This window comes from Psammomys obesus, unplaced genomic scaffold, assembly GCF_907164565.1.
Source record: "Psammomys obesus unplaced genomic scaffold, mPsaObe1.curated_primary_1811, whole genome shotgun sequence".
NCBI classification, from domain to species: domain Eukaryota; kingdom Metazoa; phylum Chordata; class Mammalia; order Rodentia; family Muridae; genus Psammomys; species Psammomys obesus.
In genome coordinates this window covers 12615042-12642573 of record NW_026586550.1, presented here as the reverse complement: position 1 = coordinate 12642573, position 27532 = coordinate 12615042, and the positions used below count along the sequence as shown (strand labels likewise).

The 27532-nt window shown below is 39.0% G+C and overlaps 1 protein-coding gene across 1 annotated transcript; it reads right to left on the bottom strand.

Moving 5' to 3' along the window:
- Positions 1-293: 293 nt before the first annotated feature.
- Wee2 (WEE2 oocyte meiosis inhibiting kinase) lies at positions 294-24315 on the bottom strand. The gene is made up of 11 exons (XM_055602043.1): positions 23992-24315; positions 19434-19630; positions 17083-17134; positions 13984-14156; positions 12060-12178; positions 7844-7990; positions 6841-6948; positions 6642-6727; positions 5595-5765; positions 3825-3967; positions 294-1903 (listed from the first exon to the last, which is right to left on the bottom strand). Exons 1-11 carry the CDS (start codon positions 24313-24315, stop codon positions 1672-1674), a joined length of 1752 nt encoding a protein of 583 aa, XP_055458018.1. The 3' UTR covers positions 294-1671.
- Between the last annotated feature and the right edge of the window lie 3217 nt (positions 24316-27532).

Here is a 27532-nt window from a genome sequence, read left to right as displayed (position 1 = left end):
AGGCCAGCCTGGTCTACAAAGTGAGTCCAGGACAGTGAAGGCTACACAGAGAAACCCTGTCTCTAAATAAGAGTTGCCTTGGCCATGCTGTCTCTTCACAGCAATAGAACAGTAACTAGGGCAGAGCGGGACAGAGAACAGGAGGCGGCGGCCTGAGATTGATTTGATCATGTAGTTCATCCGTGGACACAGAGCTCTCCCAGTTAAATGTGGTGACAGGTAGCAGCACAGGAGCTTTTCTCAGTTTGAATTTTTTTTTTAATTTTATTTTTTTATTATTAGTTACATTTTCAGTTTGAATTCTTAAGCGTAGTAGACTACAGACTTCAAACCCTCCAGAACTGCCTGGAGAGCACTACCTGGGAGGGCAGAGTACCGGCTTACACTGCCATCTAGCTGTGGATGGCAGTACTTTACCATAAACAAAGTTTTGGAAACAGAAAGTTGGTGCAAAACAAACAAAAACACAAACTTCAGAAAGTCTAATCTCTTTTAAATCTTTTTTCTAATGAAAAGGAAGAGCCTTCCACATAAGCTAATTAAAGTAGCATATACTTTAAGGCTTTTTGAAAACAACTTTGGAAATACTTTGTAGTCAGTAGGGATATTTTCTTAATTTTAAATTTTTAACAGGTTGCCTTTATTCAGATTGCAAAAAGAATATATTTATGGCCAATATATTATAGCCATTGTCGATGCACCTGTACCTGTGCAGTTGGGTTTATGGTGTTGACACAAAGACATGTTACTTCTAACCTACATTACCTCTTAATGAGAAGAAATTTTAATGAATTCACATTCTTTGTCCATATTACAAAGGAGAATATTTTACCCATGTTTGTCTTTGGACAAGATAAAAATCTTTATTTACAAATGTTCTGTTTCCTTAAACGTACACAGAGGGAAAGATTTTGATTAAAATATGTTAAAAGCACAGAAAAGAAAAAGACAAATTCTGGTAAAAAAAAAAAAAAAATCAAGGGAACCTGATGATAATCTTCAAAAACTCAAAAGCAAATGGAATCGGCCACAGAGATATAGGACATGTCAGGGATGGCCACAAGAGGAATGGCATGCATGGAGAACAGTTACATCAAACTTCCTGGAGCCCCTGCCTCTGCTTGTTTTGTTTCACAAGTTAATAAGTAGCTCAGGAATATCCGCATTATAGTCTTACTTGTAATTATTCCACACAATGATAGTCTTTTATTTAATAATACAAAATCAGAAAAGAGATCGCTTCCATTCAGAAAATATATTAGACAAATTCCTTGCTCAAAAAAGCTGGCAATTGTAGGAGTAGATACAGCTTGGGAAGCACTGCTGAAATACAAGCAACATCCTCTTGTGAACTGGTACTTAAAGCCATATTTTATTCCTGCCTATGTATGGGGAAAGTTTCCTGGATCCTAGTGAAGAATAAGTGATGCTAACTTCTTAATCCATAGGCCAAAAGAATGTGTTTCTACTTCTTTGAGTTCAGAGGCATGTTTGGTTATTCATCTGATGTTCTCAGTAAGTGGCACTAGAAACATGACAGTAGGGAAGAGAAATGTCCAGGATCTATGATACACGAGACCATTGCTAGGAAGAAACCCTAAAAGCTCTGTGATTTTGCCTATAGATGCCACATTGGGATGGCTTTTGAAATCATGCTGCTTTCAAACAGGCTCAATCTTGCTCATTGTAAGAGTTTTCTGAAGAGTGCATGGCAGAAGGCTGGCTGGTGAGAAGCAAGCACCTCAAAGGAGGATGCCCCACAGGAGCGGCTTGAGGGCTCCCACTCCTTTCCCTCACCAGATGTCGTGTGCTTCCTGGGCTTTGGTGAGCCCCGTAAGTCCCAGGATACCCATGGTGGAGGTCTCGCTGAGGGGTCTGGACTTGCTGAGCTTTTATCAGTTCCCTGCAATCAAAGGGTGTAGGCATGGGTAAAGTCTTCCCTCGCCAGAGGGAGTATTTATAATCACAGCTAATTTCTCTCTTTATTTCAGTCTTAAAAATGACATTCAACCAAGGACCATGTATGGATATAACCTAGAACCTCAGCTCAGATGTAGCCTGTGTTAGCTCAGTAACCAATTGGTTTCCCATAGTGAGGGGAACAAGGACTACTTCTAACAGGAACTCAATGACTGGCTCTTTGACCTCCCCACCCCTCAAGGGAGGAGCAGTCCTGTTAGGCCACAGAGGAGAGTTTTGCAGCCAGTCCTGAAGATACCTGATAAAACAGGATCAGATGAATGGGGAGGAAGTCCCCCCTATCAGTGGACTTGGAAAGGGGCAGGGTGGAGATGAGGGAGGGAGGAGGGACTGGGAGGAAATGAGGGAGCGGGACACGGCTGGGATACAGAGTTAATAAAATGTAACTGATAAGAAAAAAATAAAATTAAAAAAAAATGAAGCCTGAGCTATATATGCAGAATAGAGTAATCAGTTCTTGTGATTTTTACTGTTGTTAAAAAGGTTGATACATGCGTGGTTCACAAATCACCTTTAAAATTAAAATTCTAGGTGAACAATTCCTTAAGCAAAATATAAGGAGTGGGGGGCAAAAACCCACAGATCTTATTTTATCTGTGGGTTACTCATTTTATCTGCTATACATACATATTATAAATATATATTATATATATTCAGTTGTTTTCATTCAACAATGTCTGAGTTGAATCATCACAGCAAAAATGATACATCCTGCAACTTTTTAGTATCTATTCCTTTACAGAACAAGCTGACCAACCATTGGTCTAGACAGTTTCAAGATGCCACTTGCCCCATCTCTATAATAAGTGACCATCACTTGTATTGAAGATAACAGTCACTTGTACCTTCAGCCTAGCCTTACAGAGTATGTACACCACACCTTTACAGACAACTCACATTATTCTGAACAATATGTGTGTGTGTGTGTGTGTGTGTGTGTGTGTGTGTGTGTGTGTAAACTATAATATGCATATATATGGTATTTTGTAGTCTATTGCCTGAAACAATGAAACTTAAAAAGAGCAAAAATATGAATTTATTAGGAATAATTAATTACCTCCCTAAAGGCTAAAAGTCTCCACAGCTCAAAACTAAGACATGGATTTGAAACTGTTCAAGTTTTCAAGCTCGTTCTTCCAAGATGGACTTTGTAGCTAAGCAAAGTTGAACTTCTGAGCAAATTTCAAACAAGGACCATATTTCATTTCTTTCCTTTTTATTTTTAATAGTGCACATATGATATAATAATAAACTAAGCGCACCCTCAAAGGTCTATGTAAATACCATTGTATGACCTCTTCCAACCACACCCATACTAATTCCCATTTGTCTAATGAAGGAATAAATTGATAAACGAATACAGACCTACATCAACTAGAAATTGGATTGTCCTCTTTTCCCAGAAAAAAACATGCATCATCTTCTAAACATGTTATCAGGGTAGGATATCTGCCTTCTGTCCCTGCACTTTGATGCTTTCTAAAGTAGTTCTCTACTCACCTAAGCATCCTAAAACATCTCTGTTTAAGACTATCATAGGTGATCTCCAAACAGTTATTTGATACCCACTGTCCTCAGAATCCAAGGACTTGCTTATCGCTGGTAATTTCCTTGTATTCCTCTCTCTTGCTTCTTTGGATTACTTGGAATTCTCTTTCAAACTGCCTAGTCTCAGAGCTGCAAATTCCCATGCCATAAAACAAAGCACACTTCTTGTGGGCCAGAGCCTATGTCTCTTGACATAGAATATACAATAAGCATGAATCCAAACAGATACATCAGTCTAGTCAGACCACTGCGAGAGGTTCAAACAGATGCTTTCTTGATTCCAATAACCAACTGACCTTTCCAGTGTGGCTATCTTGGATTTCTCCAAGTTCAGTTGTTTCTGGAGTTCATCTGTCTTCTCCAGAAAGGGCCGGAGGATTCGACTTCTGGCCAGAGCTGCTGCGGAAGGTCTCTCCTCTGGATCAGGGTGGATCATGTTCTGAAGATTGATTTAGGACCATGGAAGGAAACAGAAGTTTCGATACTGGAATCTTCTTCCCAGTCAAGCCGACTTCAGTTCAGAGTTTACTGCTGGGTATTGCAAAACTACTCAGTGAAAACTTTGTTGCACCTTGAACAGATGGGAAACCACTTGTCTGTACCTATGACTTGGATTTCCACTACATTGTACTCCTTTGTCTCTTAATGACCCTAAAATACTTATCTCTGGGTAAAGATCTGTAACCTAAGATGAGTTGACTATTGTGGCATTACCATGTGATTAAAATATCAGTCTCTAGATAATATATGTAATTATTATGGTATCATAGGATGACAAACACTAAACTTTCCATTGGAGTCCAAGTTTACAGCAAGCACCACCATTTACTCTTAACTGCAGCTCATTTTTTTTTTTTTTTCTGAAACTCAGTATAATGCTCTTCTCTTTATGGGGATGTTGTAAGGCTTAAGTCAATTAAAATAATTTATACACTATACATGGGACAGAGCTAGAGTGTATGCTGTATACCTAAATACACTAATCATTTAGGCATCCAGTAAATATGAACTAAATCTAAGGTTCATTTATAGTATGAGTATGTATACACACATACATATATAGTATATATACATACATATATGTGCACATACATATATAATATACATGTATATTTTATATGTATGTCTTTATTTTATCAATGATTAGGCTATTAACAAAAAAGCAAGTGAATATTTTTCTTCTTTCTTGGACAGCAAAATGGAAGACGGATCTGTAACTACAGATTCTTTGAAGATTTTTGGTAAAGTCTGGAATTCAAGTGTAATGTCCAAAGAAGTAGGTATTTCTAAAGCAGCGTTAGGGATCCTAACCACCTAGCCAACCTTGTTTTCTATGTTTTCTAGCCTATGTGTATGTGTTTGGTTTTTTGTTTGTTTGTTTGTTTTTGTTTTTGTTTTAGGGGAGGGGATATGATTCCTAACTTCTTGGTAGCTGGTGTCTTATTATTGGTGCTGTTTGTTTTGTTTTTGTAGCTGTCTTTGATTCATTGTAATGTTATGCTTTTGTTATCCCTATGCATACATATTTATAAGAACATATATCACAGATTTTTGAATTGGCATTACCCACTTTCCTCAGTAGCTCAAATAATTGGTATTGTCAATTATCAAAAAGTTGCTTACACTTTTAAAGATACCCTTGAAGTGATTCTTTTGCAAAATTGTCATGACTGGACATTGACAACAGTGCAACCCCTGAAGTTGGAGGGGAAGAGAAGATTTCAATTTAGAATTACCAATTATTAACTGAATACAAGAACCCCTCTGAGCTTGAGTTTCCTCTACTGCAGAAAATGGACCGTCTGCCATTCTATAGGGTTATTAGGAAGAGGAAATAAAATGTCCACATCAGTGTATTGTGGAAGTTAAGTTTTCTTAGGAAGTTTCAGTCTTCATTATGTGAACTTCCTACTTCCTCCTTCAATTCATGTATGGTCTCAACATGAATTAGTTAATATGGTCTCAATTAACTAACCTCTGCCACAAGTGTTCATATAACTAACCACCACACTTGTCATCACATTTAAAGTATAGATGTTACATCTTTCAACTCAGAAGAGTGCTACCTTGAGAAGACCGTAGAAGTCATGTGAGAGCTGCTGGGGAATCTCTGGGAAGTTCCCCTTGCGGATATGATGCCACATGTCACCATTGATGGGTAGTGACTCTGCGCCTGCAGCCATTGCAATCGTTAACCCTAAAGCAAATATGTCTGCTTTGGGAAGGCGTTGATAGTTCTACAGAACAGAAGACAGGAAGACCAGTTAGTCTGCCAAGCAGAGTGAGTGTAAAATGCGACCAGCAGACCTTTGATTGCATGTAAGCTCTCAATACTACAGGCCCTTCGCTTTCAGCCTCACCCGGGCGTCGAGTTATATTTACTGTCATTTCTGGTTTATACCTAAGAAGCTAAAGGCAACATAAACAAACCTGAACAATATTTCTGTGCCTGAGAGCCCAGGGCAGAATCTTAGCACCATTTTATTCTGTCAGATTCAAGGAGGCTTGAACACATAATTAGCTGATCAAAAGAAAAAAAAAATGTTTTCCCCTGAATTATCCAGAAGGAAGTTATAGTCTTGCTAGGTCAGACTCAACAGGAAGCATCAACTAACAGTCATTTTAGTGATCAGCTGGTGGTGGGTTATCATGAAGATAACAACATGATAAAGACAAAGATTACCATGTAGAGATGGTTCCCCTCCTACTATGCAACCCACAAGGCTAAGAATCCTAAGAAATACTAGTAACAATGAAGGATCTTTAGAAATAACTATGTAAATGTTGATTCATTGTTAATGAAGATAATATTTCTATGCTTTTTGGGAATTTCTTTACTGTATTTGGGCTCTATAATGGAAATGAGACTTAGATTGAATTACAAATATATACTCTTCATTTTGGGCACCATGAGCCTTCCTTTGATAGTAAAAATAGTTGAAAGAATTATAAAATTTATTGCACATCTGTAGCCCCAGCTACTTGGGAAACTAAGACAGAAAGGCAACAAATTTGTAGCATCCATATTGGATAACATTACAAGATTCTGTCCCAAAAAATTAAAAATTGAAAAAAATGAGTTCTTCCCCCAATCTTGTTCCCCTAATTTATACCTCTTGCAAGATCTCCTTAGCCAGGAAGCGAATATCTCCTTCTTCCACTTTAGGTTTGTTGATTGATGTCACATGGCCCAGGTCACCTTTAAAAAGAAAGGGTGTTTTTAAGAATATGTCCTTTTTTTGGAGATAGACTAAATGTAGCTATCAGTTTATTCATAGAGTAATATACTGATGGAGTAGAAAACAGACTCACCAATTTTATACATTACGCTGGCAGAGAGAAACCAGTCAGCTTCACTTTCAGCCTCTTCTGGGGCTATAGGAGAGTCACTATGCATTTTATGACAAATAAAGATGTTACCTTTAAAAATAGAAAGTAGACATATAAGTATTTCTGAGTTTCCACCCCACAGAGAACCTTTCGTGGTTATGACATTTCAGCTTTCCTCCTTTGATGTAGTTGTAGAATGACTACTAATCTTTGAATTTTAGTTTGTTTCTACATAATCTTTCTGTGTGTTTATATCTGTATATCTATGTATCTACCTATGTATGTACATACGTATGTAGATACATCTATATCTATATCCATCTATCTATCCATCTATCTATCTATCTATCTGTTGTCTCTCTTTCACTCTGTCTCTGTCTCACTTTGTAGCTCTGGCTAGCCTGGAATTTATTATGTAGATGTTCTCAACAAACAGAACTTGTTCTACATCTGCCTCCTGATTGCACACACCCCGCTCTGTGTAATCTCTTAAATCACATCAGAGTAGCCAGTGATGGGATAACACCTTTTTAAGTTAAATCACCCTCGGACTTTCCCATCCTCTGAAGAGCATGGTTATATGCTGTCTCAAAATAAACAAAGCCCACAAAAATAACGGTGACTTCTCCTTAGTTTTCAGAAGTGATAAACATTCATTCTGTTCACCCTGATCCAGGCTGACTTAGAAAAAATATAGGTACAATCTGAATGTAGCTGCCATACTGTCAGCTTTCTATGTGGTAAATTAAATATCTAGTCTTAGATTTTTTTTCTCTACATGATAAAGTGTCTTTTCCCCTAATATTCCCTGGCTCAAGAAGAAAATTATAAAGATATTTGACTGAATCGGTTATGGGAAAGAAATGGAAGAAACTGATTTTTCTAGATAATACTGTCTTTGAGATTGAAGGTCCACAGGTGCAGATTTCCATGATGGTTTACAAAGACAACATATGGAAGGAATATAGACAGTAAAAATACTAACTGGGTTTGATGTCCAGGTGCACCATGCCAGAGTTGTGGATGTACTTAAGACCCAAGGAAATCTGTAGAAGGATGTCTTTGAGTTTGGCCTCTGGGAAGTGATTACCAGATGCAGCATTTTCAGATATAGCAGCTTGCAGGCTTCCACCTGAGGAAAAATTGTGGTGAACAACACTACAGATGAACAAAACAAGTGTGGAAAGGCACCAGAAATGATCATGAGAGACTTGAACAAATCTCAGTTGGTTCAGTTGTCAGAGCAAAGCATACAATGTCAGCCCTGCAATGGAGCCAGAGATTTTATGACTTCAGGAATTTGAAAGAGGAAAATAAGATTCTAGTTTCTCAGTACATGTCCAGATAGCCAATATGTGGCCCTGCTCTACTGCCTTAGGTGTATTTTACCTAATTATTAAGAATAAGACAAATCAAACCAACTTGGGTAGTTACTATTGGTGTTTATAATCAATGTCATGTCAATGTCAGGCTAGTAACTATAGAGCATTAGTAATTTCAATGTGACTCATTTCATTAATGACAGATCATAAAACTGGAAATTTAATGGTTGTGACTCAAAAGAAAATGTAAAAGGATTTTATATGTCTGAATCCTATATTTTTACACAGGCTGTAGACTATTTTTATTTAACTTTGTTATCAATAAAACACAACTTCTGAGTTCACATCAGGCCTGGGCTTGGACACTCACCCTAAGGTGTTAGAATGTTTCTGAACATTTTTCTTTTAGAGTTCACTGACAAGGTCTTCAAATTAGAGTCCCGACTTCTATTAGCAGGTACAAAGCCTACAGCTGAACCTCTCTACAATAGTAGGGTCTAAAATGATAATAGAGGTGTTATGGACATTTATAGTTAAACTAAGTATGCCATGTAAACTTTAAAGGCCAATTTGTTATGCTAACATAAGTATGTTCAGTAAAAAAATTCCACTCCCTTTCAACACACACAAAGACATGACAAAGGGTTATTTCTCTAGGATTTTATTAGAATTCATGTAAGGAACGCAAACATTTTAATTTTGCATAAAAATGAAGTTGCTGTAAAACTGATTTTGTAGGTGAACTTACTCCATGTCAACAAGGATGAAGGGCTGCATCCAAGAGAACTCTACTGGCTGATGTCAGCCTGGGTATTCCTAAGTGGCAAGAACCACCTCTAATTCACACTCTTCTTCTGACAGACCAAGAGTATAATACATATTTTTCTGAATTGGATGTTTACGCTGGCAACAGGGAAAATGAATAAGTCAAGGACCTCTGTCAGAACACAGTCCAGGGATGGAGTCATGTGAGAAAACTCCCAGAAAAAAAGTGTCTTGTGACCTCGGTTTTTTTAAAGCACAGACTTGTTCATGGAATGTGCTTTTCCCAGGTGTAGCAGATAGGAGTGAGTTTACTTCAGCTGTTGTTATTCTCATGCCCTTATAGAAAACTGTTTTTGCCATTTGTAGCTTGTCCTTGTGATTGTAAATTAAAAGCACTTTAACCCCTTGATAGGAAGAACATCTTTAAAATGTACTTTTTTCCCTCTCTGTTAACAGGGCCTAAAAATAACAAAACAAATAAAGAGCAAATAACTTCTAACAATAAAATGAAAAAAGCGATGGGATATTTCATCCAGACATATACATCCTCACATTATCATTTTATAGTGCTGTTGATAATACTGATACTTTTCTGCTGACACTGGTTCCTGGTTTGTTTAATGGAGAAATATAACCATTTATGGCATTCCATGGTAAATGTTGACCCTGATGTGCCATTCAAACAAGTAGAATCAGGAGTTGGTTTTATGGGACTTCGATGACAGAAGATGCCACATACACAAATATTGTCATTACAGAAATACAAATATTCTAACCCAGAATCAGTTGAAATCCTGGGGGCATTTTGAGTCTATCAGAGACTTTTAGTTGTCTAGGCTGATCCAGAGGTGATTTTCAAGACATTTTGACAAGGGTCAAGGATACAGAATGGGTATCTGATTGGTTCAGGCTTAAGAAGGACAACAGGGGAAATTATGAAATTAATATTAGATGGCTATTATCTCTAATAGTAGTGATCTAATATATATATATATATATATTTGTAAGACTCCTACTATATCATCTAAATTAAAATAACTGTACATGTACAGCTGACTGCTTTGACAGGCTAAGAGATGAGGAGTGGGAAAGAATGGATGAAAAGAAGTAAAGAACTAAATTACAAAATCAGTTTTACATCAGTAAATGAGCACTCTGTGAAGACAATGGGCCAATATGATAAAGCAGCAAATCCCTGCCACCTGGAACCTACCACATCTAATCTGAAAACCACTGTGTGGTTTTAAAGTCCTATATAGTATCCCTAGCTTTTACCTTGCTGATACTATTTCCTAACATATTGGTTTTCCTACTTTCTCTTAGGTCAGACCACTCCCAGCATTTTGCCTTTAACCTGCCTGATGTTCCAACAACTGGTTTGATTTCCTAAAATATAGTCCTTCTGCCAGGCCTAATTAAAGTCTTGCCTTCTTTATGAAAATTGGGGTTACCCTATTTTTACTATGCATCACGTATTGATTCTCTGCTAATATTTGGCAGTGCTATTGTTAATTCTCAAATCACTTCTGTAATAAACGTTACCATCCATTTATGCACTCTGTTTGAGTGATATTTCAGTAATTAACTATATAGCTAGTGAGCATCAGAATTGGCTATAAACCTAGGTCTTCCAACCTTATTATCTAGGCCCCTTCCAGTACCCTGTCATATATTTCTGACTGCTTCCTTATCTATGATTGAACCATAAGGCTTTGCATCAGATTTCTGTTACGTAGTTCTTCTAACAGAATGAGTGGAGCAAAGCACCTGAAAGGACTTACTCATACTTCTCTATCTGGAGTATTTCTCTGCCTAGAGTTTAGTAGAGTATCTGACTTAGAGAAGGCATTCAAATACTGAAATGAAGTAAAGGATTATCGTAATGAAAACAACTTCCTCATCTTGCTGCTTTTGAAATTTTTGGAACCTTTTCATTGACTTTACATCATATTAACATTTTATTGGTTAATTTTTGCTATTTCATACTTGTGCTAGTCGTAAAAACAAACATGGAAATCAAACCAATTTTTCTTTTAGAAAAAGAGAAGGAGAAGAAAGTAATAAGCCTTAGGTTTTAATGTAAGAGAGTTGGGAAGAAAAGGTGATCCAGAAAAATCTCAATCATAAGCATAAAGAAAGGCTCCACCTTCCCAGAGACTATTAGAACAAATGGAGGGAGTTATGGTAAGTTTAGAAAATGGAAGGTCTGCAAAGACCATAGGTGAAGACTAAAAGGATGTCTTATCGATAAGAAAACAACAGAAATGCCAAGTAGTTCTGCAGGATGTGTGTGCCATTCCCTAGCCTTCCATATGCTTTTCTCATCTACTTGTTCATCCACTCACTTCCCTAAAGGAGAGGCTTTGTTACCAGTCAGTGTACTCCAAGGCCAGGCTGGACCACTGTATGCAGGGCCTTTAGGTTTGCTCTAGAAGTCCTGGAAGCCAGACTACACTGTTAGAGTCATTCAGGGTGGCTGTGGGAAAGAGGATTGCCAAGTAGTCTTTGGTCAGAATACATATTGCTGCCCCTAAAATTAGTGCAGATATTACTCAATATATAAAAAAAAACACATCTGAAGGCCCCGAGTTTGGTCACAGCGTCCACCCATGCCTACACGGTGGTGAGAGCAATTTAGTTCAGAGGTTTGTAGCGGTAAGAGATGTGAAAGATCCCTTAACTCAGAAGTTCATGGAAAAATAGGCAAAATGGGTAAAGCCTTTACCAAACCAACAAAACTAGGAGCATTCCAACATTCCCACCAATGTTATAGTTTATTCCTTTCCAAGTACCTTGTGGATGGTAACAGAATTATCTAAACTGGTACATTAACTTTTTCCTTTCCACATAAGATGAGCTGTGACGGGACTAAGAGCATTGTTGTATCAGCTACACCAGCTCTGCGCAAAGCACGCAGGGGCATGCACACCCACACACACACACACCCACACACACATATATACAGAGTACTCACTTCAGTTCTGTTGTTAATCTGTTTCCAAGCACAAACGTTTTCAGTATGACTGATATGTAAAGGCTTAAACTGTGAGGAGGCAGACTTATTTCTGAAGCTTTAAAAAGTTCACCCCTACCTCTGTAATAGTCCATACTCACCATTACAGTATTCGTTCTGAATGACCACGTGATCATCTTCTGCCCATGAAGAATAGTAGCGTACCACATGGGGGTGATGACCAAGCACTGCATGAGCATAAACTTCATGCAAATCCAAACTCAAGGGATAGAAAAGCATTTAGAAAAATTGAGATGATATAGATTAAAAAGGGTTTTTAAGGAAAACATGGGAGGCATTAAAATAACAAAATATTTTTCTAGGGCCTGCTGCATCCTTAGTATTTTATCTATTCAGTCCTTATAGATTCTTGGAAAGATGCATTGGAAAACATGATGAGAGTAGGTGGCTGGTCCAAGGTGAAACTGGTACTAAGAGCAGAACCTTGGTCAAGCATGTTTTATTCATTGAGCAAGGCATATATGTGTTTACCGTCTCAGTAGCAGATAAGCTTTGGGTCTTAATTTCACTGTATCACAGTGCCAAAAACCCTAATAGTCATAACAAGAAAGCCATCACACATTTGGTTGTGAATACTTTTGTGGATCTGATTTCTCCCTAAAGGCTAGATAGTCATCAGAGTCATTATTAAAGCATGGGAAAAAGCCTTGCAAGAGATATGTATTATGCAGAAGAAAGGCAATTCTGCCCTTGATTAATACCAATTTAAAAATTAAAAAACCTATAATTTCTGACTCCAGCATGGTCAGTATAGATGAAAAAAGCCCACAAAAGCATTGACTCAATTTATAAATAATTGCTTTTCCTTATCATCAAGGGAAAGTGGATAGTTAGTTCTGGATGTTAAATACAAACATTGCTAATAGTTTTCCTTTGCATAAAGTATCAAATTTTAACACAGTTGATTATTGTACATGTACTGGTTAATTTTATTGTCAACTTGATAAAACTGGAGTCACCTAGGAAAAGTGAATGTCATTTGAGGAGTAGCATATAGGATGGGGCTACAGCCATGTCTATGAGAGGTTGTCTTATTTGATATTTGGTGTGAGAGAGCCCAGCCCACTGTGGGAGATACCAACTTTCAAAAAGTATAAGAAAGCAGGCTGAGCATGATCTAGGGAGCAAGCCAGTAAGCAGTGCCCCCCTCCCCCCATAGTTCTTGTCTCTGCTCCTATTTGAGTTCCTGCCCTGACTTCCTTCCACAATGGATTGTGATCTAGAAGCATAAAATAAGTAAACCCTTTCCTCCTCTACAAGTTGCTTTTAGTCACTATGTTTGTCACAGCAGCAGAAGGTAAGATAGAAGAGTACAAAACAGAGCTAAACCACTGATAGTATTTATCCGACAGTATTTCAGATAAACTTCAGTAAGTACCAGGAAACCATTCCATAAGTCAATTCATTAGAATGGCAGTAAGACCAGTAGACAGAAAAGCCAAGAAATTAAAACAACAATAGCATGCTGGTTGGGGTAGTGCATGTTTTTAATCCCAGTGGAGGCAGGCAGATCTCTGAGTTCAAGGTCAGCCTGATCTACCTAGTAGGTACTAGGCTACCCAGAGTTTATATGGTAAGATCCCATAGCTGCAAACAATAACATGATCTCAGGTTATTACACGCTGTTTTAGGAAATGCCACTGGTGTTCTGGACAACTGTCAAGCTATGAATGTAAAATGACATCTAATTGTGGGATACATTTAAAAACAAGCAAACGATGTGTTCTTATTGATATCAGAGTTCTTTTCAAAACTGTTTTGAGAATCAGTACATTACCAAATCCAAGTTTGTTCATCCAATACTTTTCTTTCTGTTGTTTTGTTTTGTTTTGTTTTGTTTCAAGACAGAGTTTCTCTGTGTAGCCTTTCTGTCCTGGACTTACTCTGTAGACTAGGCTGGCCACAAACTCACAGAGATCTGCCTGCCTCTGCCTCCCTGAGTGCTGGGATTACAGGCGTGAGCCACCACCCCCGGTTTATCCAGTACTTTTCAAAGGTACTCACTCATTTGATAATCCTGAAAAGGGTTTTGCAGAGCGCTTTATTGCGTAAACACATCCATCCAGCCTCTTAATGCACTTGTAGACTGTACCAAATTCCCCAACCCCAATTCGTTCTATCTCCAAGAATTCCTTTTCATAGCGGGAAGCCATATTAGTTTCTTGTAGAACACTTCTCTAAAATATATTTTTTAAAAAGAGAGAGAATAAGTCTTCCCACATACTGAGAGCAACAAAACAGAACTATATTACAGTTCCTAAATTGCTTTTTAGAAATGTGAGGCAAATGTTATGTGTTCTCTTTGTGTTACTATTCATGGGCAGCAAGGGTTTTGCCACTGGCTGGCCACATCTGTATCCTTTGTAACCTTACATACGAGTCAGTCCTGCCCCTGGTCACATTGTTTTAAATGTGTTATTTTTTTTTTTCCCTCCACCTGGTCAGCCTATCCTAATGGGAGACCCACAGCTTCTGAAACCCAGAACTACTCAGCTAAAAGCATGTTCAAAGCAAAGCAAAGGACAAACAATACCAAAACCTTCTTTTGACTCCCTGTCTTTCTCAAGGCCTGGGTGCTGTATTTTTTACCTCATGTGGGATAAATTTTCTTATTTCAATTTCTTTTCACAGAAGTCTTAGTTTGGGAAAGAAAATTCTTGACTCGGTTAATCTATCACATGTGCTTGGAAATAACTCCCTCTAGTGGCCAGCTGGTAATATCACTCATTTCCCAGCTGGTAAATCTAAGGGGTAATCACTGAACTCACCAGTTTTCTGTCTGTAACATGAAAATTATAGCAACGACTCCTCGGGTATATTAGTATATTAATATTATATGATAGCATACAATGTTTTATCACGTGTATCATTGCACTTATGTTTATGTATTGATATATGTATGTTGATTTATGTTTTATATATATATCAATATCAGTTATCTTAGTATAATAGAAATTTTACAGTCTGTTATTATGATCAAAATCTTTACAACTCACATAACTCTAAATTTAAAATCATTTCTCTCTCAAACTTCATTTTTTAGTGTCCCAATTAGCAAGAATGTTTCTCATCTAACTTTAGCAAATTTACAAAATCTTGCTATTACTCAATCATTTATATACCCAATTCCACTCAGTTCTTATCAGAAAGACCTGTAATTTCCTATGCCCTTAGGCAGTCCTAAGCTCTGGCTCCTCCATATATGCATTTGCCTCCACCAGTAGCTCTCTTTTCAACTTCTTCAGTAATAATGATTTTGCCAAATGATTCTGCAGAATTTAAAACCTAGTTACTTGCCTTGAGAAAGTTAAGCTCTGACAGCAGAACCAAAGCCTCCTACCAACTGACACTAAGTACATTGGCCACCCATCTTAGCTACCAAGCAGGACAGCTCACTATACACATTACTGCCAGCTGCCCAGCTCACCCCCTTACACAGAACCCATTCCCTTGCTTTTAGAGAATCAAAAATTATTTCTTTTCTTTGCCTAGAATTAGCTATACACACGTGTTCAACTATTTTGCTTTCTATAAGGATTTTTACTACCCTTGTCAACCTTACATATATGCATACGTTTACACATCATCCATAGGTGCCAACAGATCCGCATATCTTTTCGCCTTCTATTTATGTATACATTGTTTTGATATTTCAAAGGTGTTTCTCCTGGCCAGTTACGTTTACATAGATACTTATAAAGATATATTTTCTTCACTGATAAATATATTTGGCATTTTTTCAGAAACTAGTCAATGACTTAAAAAAAACAAATAAGGGATAAAACTTAAAGTAAAAAGCAGTGAAGGCATGAATGGGAAATGTTTGCATGGGGAAATTGAAGGTTTATACCCACAGCCTCCCCTGTGGCAGCTACAATAGCTGAGTGCGGACATTTAGAAATGCTGCCTCTGCCTAGTGTGGTGACCCACACCTGCAATCCCAACCCACAAGAGGAGAGTCAGAATCATAAATTCTAGGCCGGCCTCAGCTATACGAGGCTCCCCACTTAGGAAGGAGATGGAGAAAGAGAGAAAGTAAAACCAGAAAGAAAAAAATCACGGAAAATATTAACTTACTTATGCAAAAAAAAAAAAAGATTGCTCAAGAAGTTTTGAGTAACGAGAAGTGAGAGCAACCGTGTGGTTTCTGCCATTCAAAGGCGTTGGAATAACAGCTATCACTGAGACATCTGACTGTGATTAACCCGTAATACATGTAACTACCATATAAAATTTGAGTGTTGTACATTGAATCGTGACAAGAGACATGTTTCTACATGTTGGGAACACCTTACTAACAATTTAATATCCTACTGACTTTGTATTTGACCTAGCCATTCTTCTATTGGGCATTCAGTGCCTCCACAGTTTTCAGCAACTACGATTTAGAGGTGAGAAACATTTCAGAGGCAAATGTTTATAGTATTATTTTGATAAGTTAGATTACTACATGGGGAATATCCCCAAAATGAACAAATGAGGATATATTTGACAGCTAAAATTTTACAAAGAATTCTGTGGACCAATACAACTGTTCTCCATTCCAACTTGGGAGGAAACAAAGTTAGCTTAATTTTTTCATTCCTTCTCCACCCCAGGATAGAAAGTTTCCTCAGATTAAAAACAGAAATAAAAACCTTTAAAATGTATCCAATAACTTAGCAATATATATATATATCAGCTATCACTTGCCAACATAACAAATTATCTATATGCTAACCACAGTCTGTGTAAATTCTGTTGCAATGTAAACTTTTAAAGCTATGAGAAAGATATGTGGGAAAGAGAAAGTAAGGAAAAGAGAAGGGGTGGAAAGGATGATGGAAGGTAAAAGAAAGAATAAGAGAAAGGGAGAGGGAGAAAGACGTTAGAAGTATCAAAAAAGAAAGATAAGGTAGAGAAGAGTAGGGTGGATGAGGATTGAGGAGTAGAGGAAAGGAAAAGAAGGATGAGGAAGAAGCGAAGGAAGATGAGGAGGAGGAAGGGGTCAGGGGGAAGAAAGGGAGAGAGGGAGAACAGAAAGGATAGGAAGCAGAGAGACAGACAGGCAGAATGAATAGGACGAAATTTGTTGTGACTGTTGGACCAAAAGACCATGCTCACCTTAGCAGGCAGCCACTGTTCTGGTTTGCTCTCTCCTTCTCCAGTTTCCTCACTGAAAAAGGAACAGGTCGGAGCAAGGGTGGTTAAAGAATGACCAGCACATGCACTGAGGCTGGTATTGTGATAAGGTCTGTAGTTGTAAGTAAATAAATGCCTTCCCTTCTTTATGTTAGGGATTAGAGATAACCCAGAAAGTTACTACAAGAGCTTGGAACAGGATAGTAATAGGCCATCAGGAGAAAACATCAACAGCACCCAGTTATGTGAGGGCCTCATGATTTAAAAAAAAAAAAAAAAGGCTTTTCCAGAAGAGAATATGTAAGCAAAGATTCTAAGAAGGAATGGGAACAGAATGAGGAAAGGAGTAAACATTCCAGGCAAATAGATTACCCATGCTAAGACAGTGGTTCTCAACCGTCCTAATACTGGGACTCCCTACTATAGCTCCTCATGTTGTAGTGACCCCCAGCCATAAAATTATTTTCATTGTTACCTCATAACTTTAATTTGCTATTGTTATAAACCGTAATGTAAATATCTGCTATGCAGAATGTCTGATATGTGACCCCTGTGTAAGGTTATTCAACCCAAAATGGGGTCATGACCCACAGGTTGAGAACCCCCATGCTAAGAAGTGGAAGCAAGGGAGAGCACAGAACAGAAGATACATTCTGTTATCGCAAGGGAGAACACAGACTAGGAGGTAGGTACTGTTATCCCAGAGGAGCCAGCAAAAGCTGTGATTGTGTTCCTCAATTAGCAAGTGGCAGAACTTGGATTTGAAACCAAGTGTAACCTCAAGGCATTTTTTTTTTTATTCACAGCCACACCAGCCAATGCTAGCCTTCCCAGAACCCAGCTTTTATTTCAGTACACAGACAGCAAAAATACAGTTTTGCTTAAGTTGTTTTCAGTTACTTCACAATTAGAAATCGATGAACATCCTCCTTTGCATGTGTCATTTTCTGGCTCTTTAGGCAGGACTTCAATGGACACACCAGACAGTTTTCTTTTAGAGGAGGAGTATGAGGAAGAAACCGCAAGCAAATGATGCTATATTCATAAGATCAATTGATGAACATCTGAGACTTAACTTTAATACTATGTACTGATACTTCTTAAAGTGACAACACAGTGAGTACAGAAAGCTATCCTCTCCTGAGCATTAGGAACTGTCAGTATCTCCACTTTCATCCTAATTATCTGTCTTTTCCTACTGGCTTCCATGAGTCAGGAAAGGGCACTGATTATAAAGGTTTGTAAAGACCCATAACGAGCAAAACACCAGTAGGAGTCTTAGTAGCCAAAGTAGACTAGGTGGACTTGAGTTGAGGTACTGACAGCTTAATAGCTGGACAATTACATGGAGAAAAACCTCATCCAGCCATAAGACTCTATACTACAGAGTCACTCATTCCAAACAGCAAGAACACTAGATGCTCTGCAAAGCTCAGACGGTTAGCTGTGCATTCATTTTGCTGAGTATGTATGAACACAAATGGCTTCCCCATTTTAGAACTCTTTCCATTGTATAAAACAAAATGTCAAAGAAAACTGATAAAAATAATCCACAAGTTGGGCAGAGCAGTGAGATGACTCAGCAGGTGAAGGCACTTGCCAGCAAGTCTGATGACCTGAGTTAAAGCTCAGGTTCCACATGGTAGAAGGATAGGGACTGATCCTCTAAATTGTCCTGTGACCTCCAGTCATGTACTAGGGTGTGTGCATTTCCCCAACACACACACACACACACGAGGAACACAATGAAGATGGATAGGGTGGGAGGGAGGAATGTAACAAAAATAATTTATCCTCCGAAGTAACACAAACAATCCTTCTTTAGGCGATTCCTACCATTCCATGGCACTTTGGGAAATAGGGTGCTTTGACTTTTCACTTTTTAGCACCTCTGAAAAGAGCACTATCTTTCCCCCTCTCTTCATTCAGTTTTTCACCACCTACAGAGATTAAACAGTTGTCCTGTACCTCATCACCAGTATCACCAGGAATCACAGGCCAAATTCAGAGCAGCGATATACAGTTTAAAACATAACCACCTTTGCCAGCCTCATGTTAACCAAATGAAATCTGTGAATTCAGTCCCTATACATTCAGCTGTCTCCTGGAAGTCAGATCAATTGCTTGTTCCCTCAAACCTTTTCGCCTAAAAGCTCCCTGCAGTAACCATCAGGACAGAAAGGTGGCAGAGGCCCTGTGAGGAGCACTGCTGTAGGGATTAGGGACGAGGGAGCACACTCCTTCAGTTTCACTCAAGTAGAGCTCTTACTCCTGACCTTATCCTAGCACTTGCCCACAGGAGTTCTCAGTAATTAAGAGAACTGTACACTTACAGGTAGTCTCTGGATTTCCTCTTGCCATTTGATTGAAGTAATAATTTTCTATAGGACTCTGGAGTGAATGGGTTGATATTGACCAGAGACAGAGAGGTCTTCTCATCCATGAGGGGAACAGGTGTGAGTCTCAAATGTTTATAGCTTCTGGCTGAGAGCTTCCCTATTGGAGAAATCTCTGGCTGATGCAGTGAATTCTACGTAAGGATGACAAAAGGTAAAATAGAATAGGGCTTTAACAAGTAAAAGAAAGTTTCACATCAACTAGCTAGTTGTTATTTAAACCAAAGGATGTTATTGCTAGAAGATTGTGTGGTTCAGTGAGAACTAGCTGCATTGTACTTGATGCTCTTATTTTAAACATACAAAATTCTAGCCTCATCTTGAGCCAGCACAGGAATCGGTGTTTTTATTAAGCTCCACCAGTTCTTCCAGGCAGTTCTCCTAGTTGTGAAACCAACTCTAAGTCCAATCTTCATTTTGAAAGATGAAGATTGTACTTAGGTAGACAAAAATGATTCTATCGATGCCACCTTTCTTCTGTTCTTATACTTTAACTCTCACATATTCATCCCAGTATTTGTTTGGTTCCTACTTATTGGCACATGCTGGATTAGATGCTGATGTGCTGATGGGCACAGAGATAAATTCTAGCTCTTAATGAACACACAGCTTATTAATCAGTCTATCAGTGGGTTTGAATTATTCTTTCTGAACATGAAAAAGGGAGTTCTCAAATTCACTTAATCACCACATAAAATGAGAAGAGCCCCCATGAAGCAAAATAAAGAGATTAAAAATAATAGTCTACATACATACATTCCTAAATACATAAATAAGCCTGCTCAGTACCATAATGTTACTAGTGTATGTGTGATTTCAGGATTGCCTACTTGATATTTCCTGAGGAACACCATTTCTTCTACTCTCAGCATCTTTCAATTGCCTGTAGTTCTTTGTCTTGGGTAAGAAAAAAGAGGCCAGAGGCCATGAATTTGAAAGAGCAAATTTGAGAGGCAGTGGAGAGTGGCATAAGGGTAGAGGCAGGGGAAAGGGGAAAAATGTAACTATGTTAATATTTTAATTAAAGAAAAATTATTATAAGGAATAGGTTTTATCTATTAAAAGAATAGCATCAGGAAGAATTTACACTGTATGTTGCCAGAGCTTAGATGTAGAAATGAAAGAGCATAAGAGTTATACAGATTCTTAGCTAAATGCATTCTAACCACCAGCATTTTAAAGAGGTATGACAATATAAATGACCCTGCATATGTATATACAGTCATGAATGGCAGACACTCTTGTAGATGTTTACAGGCACAGGTCTCTTTTCTGTTAGAGTATGTGTTCTAGAGAATTTCCTTGCTTATAGTTCAAGTGAATTAAAGTAAATACAGCAGAACCTAGAAGATAACCAACTGCTTGTAGTCAAGCAGATGAAAAAGCTCTTCAGACAGTATTTATACATTGTGCTGAGTGGATTATATTAAATAATCTAAAAATTATATAGTCTAAAATGATCAAGATTTCAGGGCTTTGACGTGGCTATACCCAGCTACCAATATATAGGAAAATGAAGAAGACTTGCTAATCTAACCGAACCTAGACTTAACCAGAGTTTAACCAACTGCCAAGTTCAAGCAAAAAAGATACTGAAAGAGCAGAATGTCATTATATTTGAGTGTCAGGATCTGGAGAAGCATGCATGCTGTAGTTCTGCAAGCACACAATAGCATACACATGGCCAAGATGCAACTCTAAAGTATGTTCTTTGTACTTGGGGGCTGCTATCAAAGAATTCTACCATTTTGATGGTCTCTTCCTATGACTTTTCAGTGTAAAATCAGAAGCCAAACTATCCTCTGACTCATTAAGTAACGTGAGTCTTCAAGACTTAATAAACAATCAATAAATGATTGACACAAGCAGAAATGAAAAATGCTATGGACCATACAAATTAGCATAACTTTTTTAGGTGAAGAACTTATGCCATTGGCATGATCAAAGATTTTTTTTTAATAAGGGTCTTGCATGGATCAGAGTTCACAGAGTGAATGATCCTAGGGCTGTGTTCAAAACCATATTGATGATATTATTGCTTCTGGTGAGTTTATCATGAAAAGGGACTGTTTTCAAAATAAAACTATACTGGGCATAATGTTATATCTCCATTATCAGGATGATCTCAGAAATAACAGTTATATAGAGCATTCCCCCCCAAGGAATGTTTATTTTATAATGCCCAGTAAAATGTGTCTTTCACATACTAAATGGAGGGTATTCATATCTGCAATGCCCACCCTCTTTTCCTGTGCCTCAGTAGAGGTGTCTTCAGCAAAGCTCCACTAGTTGCCATCCTGATCTGTCACATTGATCTGTCCTCATCCTGGTATAAATGTACCATTGTGGAGTAAGTATTTTCCCTGTTTTATTTTCACCTACCTTTTCATGCTCTATATTATATCTATTCCTCATCTCAGCATGACTGAAGATCTCTAACTGTAGCACTTCTCATACTAGCACTCAAACCATGTGACCATATCCTCACCTGTGACTTCACTAGCTTCCTAAATGCCACAGATAGCAAAATGGATCCCTGGCTTCAGTGGTTTTCCCATGTCCCACTTAGCCAATTATTTATTCCATGTTTCCATTTATTCCCCCAAACTTGTAAACCCTTAATCTTAACTCAAGATTCTACCTATTCAATCAAGCAAGAAGCCTCCCCATCATCTTAGATTCCTCTTTTCCCTGTAACGCCTCCATCAAGTTATTGCTAGTTACCAAATAGCTCTCAACTTAAGGCTCCGGTCCTAATTCAGACCTTTTTCTGCTCTCAAAAGAACCCTTGTGAATATACCTCTATGTCAAGGCTTTTCTCTTGTCTAGTCCACCTTGTGCATGAAAGCATGACTTTTAAAACATATCCCTACTCAAAGCTACTGAGTTGCTAATTCAACATTTTCAGGATAGAATGTTCTCTTCTTCTGCCTACCCTTCTTGTCTCATTCCCTGCCTCTCTTTTACAGAGACTCCTGTCTCACTTGGCTAACCCCAGTTCATTATTTAAGTATTTCCTCAGACAGTACTTCCTTTAAAAACCAATAAACAAAACAGGACAAAACCTTCCCCACTGCTATGAAATTTAACTCCCAATTTCTGCTCCTCATAGTCTGCCATTCCTCCACAACACATTATCTGACACATTAAATTGATGGGGAGACGTACTTGCTGAAGAAGTAAATGGTGTTGACAGAGGATCTGCTAACACAGAGAACGTTGTAGATGAGGTAAGGAATGAAATACACACACATGCGTATCACCCCTTGCCTGCATACTTCTACTAAAACTATACCAACTACTATTGCTGTTCACTCGCTCCCTTCACTTTTCTTTCTTTCCTAATCATCCCACTGAGAGTCAGTCTTCACAAAGTACTCTCAAAAAATCACTCTCTCCCCATCTCCTGATATAATATCAACTGGCTGAGAGCAGAGGTTTTGTCCTGTGTTAATTACCCACAGTGGCTTCTCAAGAATAATAATAATAATTAAAAAAAAACATAATCAGTTGGTATTGAACATCGAAACATCTTCTGATGAGCACCAGGACTTGTTTGTCTGCAGTTCAGCCAGGAAGCCTAATATTCCTTGTCAGACATACCATGGCACTCAGCAGGCACCACAGAGCCCCACTGACAGTGACTGTGTTGCAAGCAGGATCATACCTGTTATAATGACCTTAAGGACCTCGAGCTGAGCTGGCAGGGAGCAGAGCTAATGTTCATCCTAGGGAATCCTAATCAGGCACCATGGCATCAGAATCTACTACAAGTAACCATCCATCCCCCATGCCCTGACTTTGATAAAGGACAATGTAATGCAGCATAAATAAAGGAATATGTGAACGATAAGCAACCATTGCTTAATTGCTACCACTTTCAATTCTTAAAGAAGTTCTGCTTTGCTCGAGTATAATAGAGGTGCCAATACTGCACTAGGCCAAAAGCAGAGGGGACTCTGTGCTGGGGAACACAGCAGCCACAGACAAGAGTGCGTGCAGATAGTGAACATGAACATTCCTGTATCAGGAAATACTGGTAATCATTACCTAGAAGTACAGCTAACTGGAATAATGGGAAGGAAAACAGACTAAGCCAAAAAGATGAGGAATCCAGTCTTGTCTCTAAGAGTGGCTGAGGTAAGACAGCTCATCTCTTGGAAATTGATTTTTCTTATGTGCAAGGTACACAGGATGCCTGTGGATCTCTGCATCTCTTCCAGTTCCAATATTCTTTAACTATGATCTTTTCAACTAAGATGAATGTGCACCCAATATCAAATAGTTACTGGTTGAAGGAAACAAGCAAGCTGCTTCCTGGTAACTTTAAACTTGCCTCCATTTTCACTAAGAAACAGGTACCTGAAGATATATCTAGCCTGTAAGGCAAGTTCATTGCAGATATGTAAACAATCAAGATCTCATCTCCCATCAGCTGACCCATAGAAGAACAGATCTCAGAGACCTGGTCCTTCTTCTCCATGGTTTTACTCACTTTGGGAGTGGAGAGGTTGTAAGCAAGAGGCGGCTTGCTCTTTCTGTATGGTATTGGTGTCTCTGGACATTTGGGTAGGTCTGAAACTGAAATCCAAAAACCAGGACCTGGACTGGCCACGTCTCTGTTCTGAGAAGTATAAAGTTCATCTCTGGGGGGAGACTTGGGACCCTCCAACTCCTCATCCTCATCCGCCTTAGGCTTTTGGTTCTGCGTCTCTCCAATGTCGTGTGCTGTCATCTGCCCTTCGTTCTCAGCATCTTCGTCACAAAAGGAAAAGTTGAATTTCTTATTCAGTCCATAGTGAAGTACTCTGTCAGCCATCTCAATGAAGGGCCTTACAGTGCAGGCAAGGAGGCATCTGAGAAGGGACCACTGTAAATCTACAGAGGCAAGGAGGGGAAAAGCCAACAAGTTCCACAGCTTTAGCTTGCCCTTCCCTCTATGCACCAACAGCTGAGAGACACGCTGGGAATGCTCTCCCTTAAGTACCACACTTTAAGGCCTCAGCATATCCCTATTTCCCTTCTGATTAGAGAAATCTCCAGCAACTCTCCAAGCAACTACATCCAGTCCCTGTGAGAACCCCCTGCTAGCCTACAGAGTCTCCCAGTGGCCAATCGCTGTGAAGTACTAACAAGAGGGTTGGTTGGCTCCCTTTAATTTAACAAAAGTGTCCGTTAACCAATTGGGGAGCAAGTTCATTGTGAGAAGAAAGTTATTTTCCACCCTTTCATATCTGCCATGCATATGCACCAATCTCTACTCCCTTCATGCCACACCCATCTCATGGCTAACAGCAGCAGGCCATTAGTATTTGGCATCGCTTACATATCCTGATGATCCTTACACAACCTTCAGCATGGCTTGCCTGACATTCACACCCTCAGTGGGATCATTCCCATGCCTTTGCCAAACACGCCTTTCCCAACTCAAGTACCATCCCTCCCCACCAACTATGAGTAATTAAAGTTATGAGGAAATTGAATAAATTTTTCAACTGACAAGATTTAGAAAAAAATAGCAATGCCTGGAAGTGGGTGGTATCATTTTAAAATACAATTACTTTGTGCCAAAATTTACCATATTTTATAAAATGCTTTTTTTAGAGTTTAGATATTTTTCAATTATTTCATTTCTTTCTCAGAAGCCTCTTCTTTGGGGGAAAAAAATAACCACATGATCACTTACAATCTCTTTTCAGGGTAATTGCCCCCTCCCCCCCCCCATGAGAACAATAGCTCGATGAGATTCCCACACCCCTCAGTTCACTGAAGCACTAGTCACAACTTGGCATGGAAACAGCTCATGCCACCAGCAAATAGATGGATTTTCTAAACCATGGCACACATATCTAATGGAATACTACTTGGCTACAGGTGAAGGCAATCATGCCATTCTAACAATATGATGAATCTGGAAGGCATTATGCTATAAAATATAAAATTAGTATAACACAAGTGCTCCATGATCTCACTGGTAGGAGGAGTCTAGGAAAAGTAAACTCTCAGAAGCAGAGAGTAGAACAATGGTTTCCAGGATTTGGGGGCAAGCCGGTCAAAGAAAGCCAGCTTAGTTACAAGGTAACTAAGTTCTAGGGATCTAATTCCAGGTAGAGTGGCGAGGGACATGTTAATCTGATCATGCCATTCATTAAAGTGTGTACGTACATATTGTCAATTAGATTAAAAAGGGAAGCCTAGACAGGCGTGGTGGCACACACCTGCAATCCCAGCACTCAGAGAGGCAGAGGCAGGTGGATCTCTGTAAATGCAAGGCCAGCCTGGTCTACAAATTGAGCCCAGAACAGCAAAGGCTACACAGAGAAACCCTGTCTCAAAGAAACCAAAAAACCCAAAACAACAAACAAACAAAAGAGAAGGGGGCTCATTGACACCAAGGTGAAATCTGTGTGAAAGGCAGTAAGTGAAAAAGGAAAAAAGGTTAAAGTGGCTCTGGACGGGCCTGGCATGAAGAGAACAAGACAGGGGATAAAGAGACTGAGGAACCAAAGCAGCTTAAAGAGTTTGAAACAATTGTACTTCCCCTTCTCATGAGTCTTGGATGCACAATTGCTTTTCATTCAGCTTCCGTTTTCTTTCTCTCCACTGATCCTTTTACTACTTGGTCTTTTCCTAGTTCCTCTCCATCTCTAACAAGAACTCAAGGAGATGGCACCCTGAATGAAACTGGAGAGTGAGAAAGCATACCTCAGCTAAAGGCTTCCTCATGAGCCAGTGCCTCGCAGGTGACCCACTAACGATCTTTCCTTGGTCTTCCCACCCTCCCTTCACCCCCACACACTGTTCCGGGTACTTGAACAGACAGTGAAATAGTCCTCTCAGCATGTGGGAACTCAGTGCCCACCTTTGTCAGAGATTCAGCATTCCATTGGTGGCAATAAAGAGCCATTCAACGGAAAGGAAGGCTCAGAATACCAGCAAAGAATTTCCATCAACTGAAATTCTGAACTCAGGGCCAAGGTTCTTGGTTACAAGCCAGGGAGTCAGGTGACATGATTCTTTTCCCACAGCCTCCGTGTAGATCAGTTCTCCTTTCCTCACATCACATAACTTGCCACTTCTCCAGGCCAGCTGATTGTTGGTTTGGCTCCCAACTGAACAGAGCCTGACATAAGAGGCTGAGTGTATCTTGGACCTAGCTGGGTGGACATTTCCCAAGGAGATCAGAAGATCACTGTTTCTCACTATGCCCTGCCTTTCCTCTCTCCCTGTTAGACTTCTCAATTGCAAATATAATAAATCATTTATGACTGTACTCTTTGCCTGGGGAGGAACGGTGCTTAGATCTCATGGTGCCGATGGCAATTTTAGTAGAAACCTAGCACAAATCTCTTTTTCTACCACCTGTCACTTTCATTATATTCTGGGGTGGAAAATATGATGAAAACCAAGCAGCTGCTGATTGTGATGACCCAAGCAGACTTCTCTGGAGTTTTGACTCTTGACTCTGGCCTGGGGCCTCACCACTTCTGGTGTCATGTTATACTCTCTTCTCCATTCTTAGCCACTTCACACTAAGGAAAATTCCGGGTGTGCTTCAGTGCATCCATCAGACATTCTTTAATTACTGGGATAGTTTGTTAACAGGGACCCACATTACCTGTCAGTAGGAACAAAAGGGGGTCTTTCCTTTAATGCCTGACACATACTAAATGTCCCATCAATTGTTTTTGGGTGGATTTGGGGAAATAGTATATCTCAGTTTTTTTTTTTAAATAGTCAAATACTTCATTAAAAAAAAAATAACAGGAATTGCTGCCCAGAGAAAAATCAAAGATCACAAAAGTGAGGTGTTGCATGCCAGGTTGCATGCCCGAAAGCCTCTTCCTGAAGGGGTGGGGTGGTTGTCTCTTGTAAACATCCTACCAAGTGGTAAGGAGAATCTACCCTGGTTCCAGGGCCTCAGGAACACTGATGGGAGAAGCAGAAGCAGGAAGATCTATCTGTTGGAACTGATTTTGCAAGGCATGAAACCTGTATTCACCTTTAGGGCAAAGTCTTTGTTTGTAAAGGTGTAA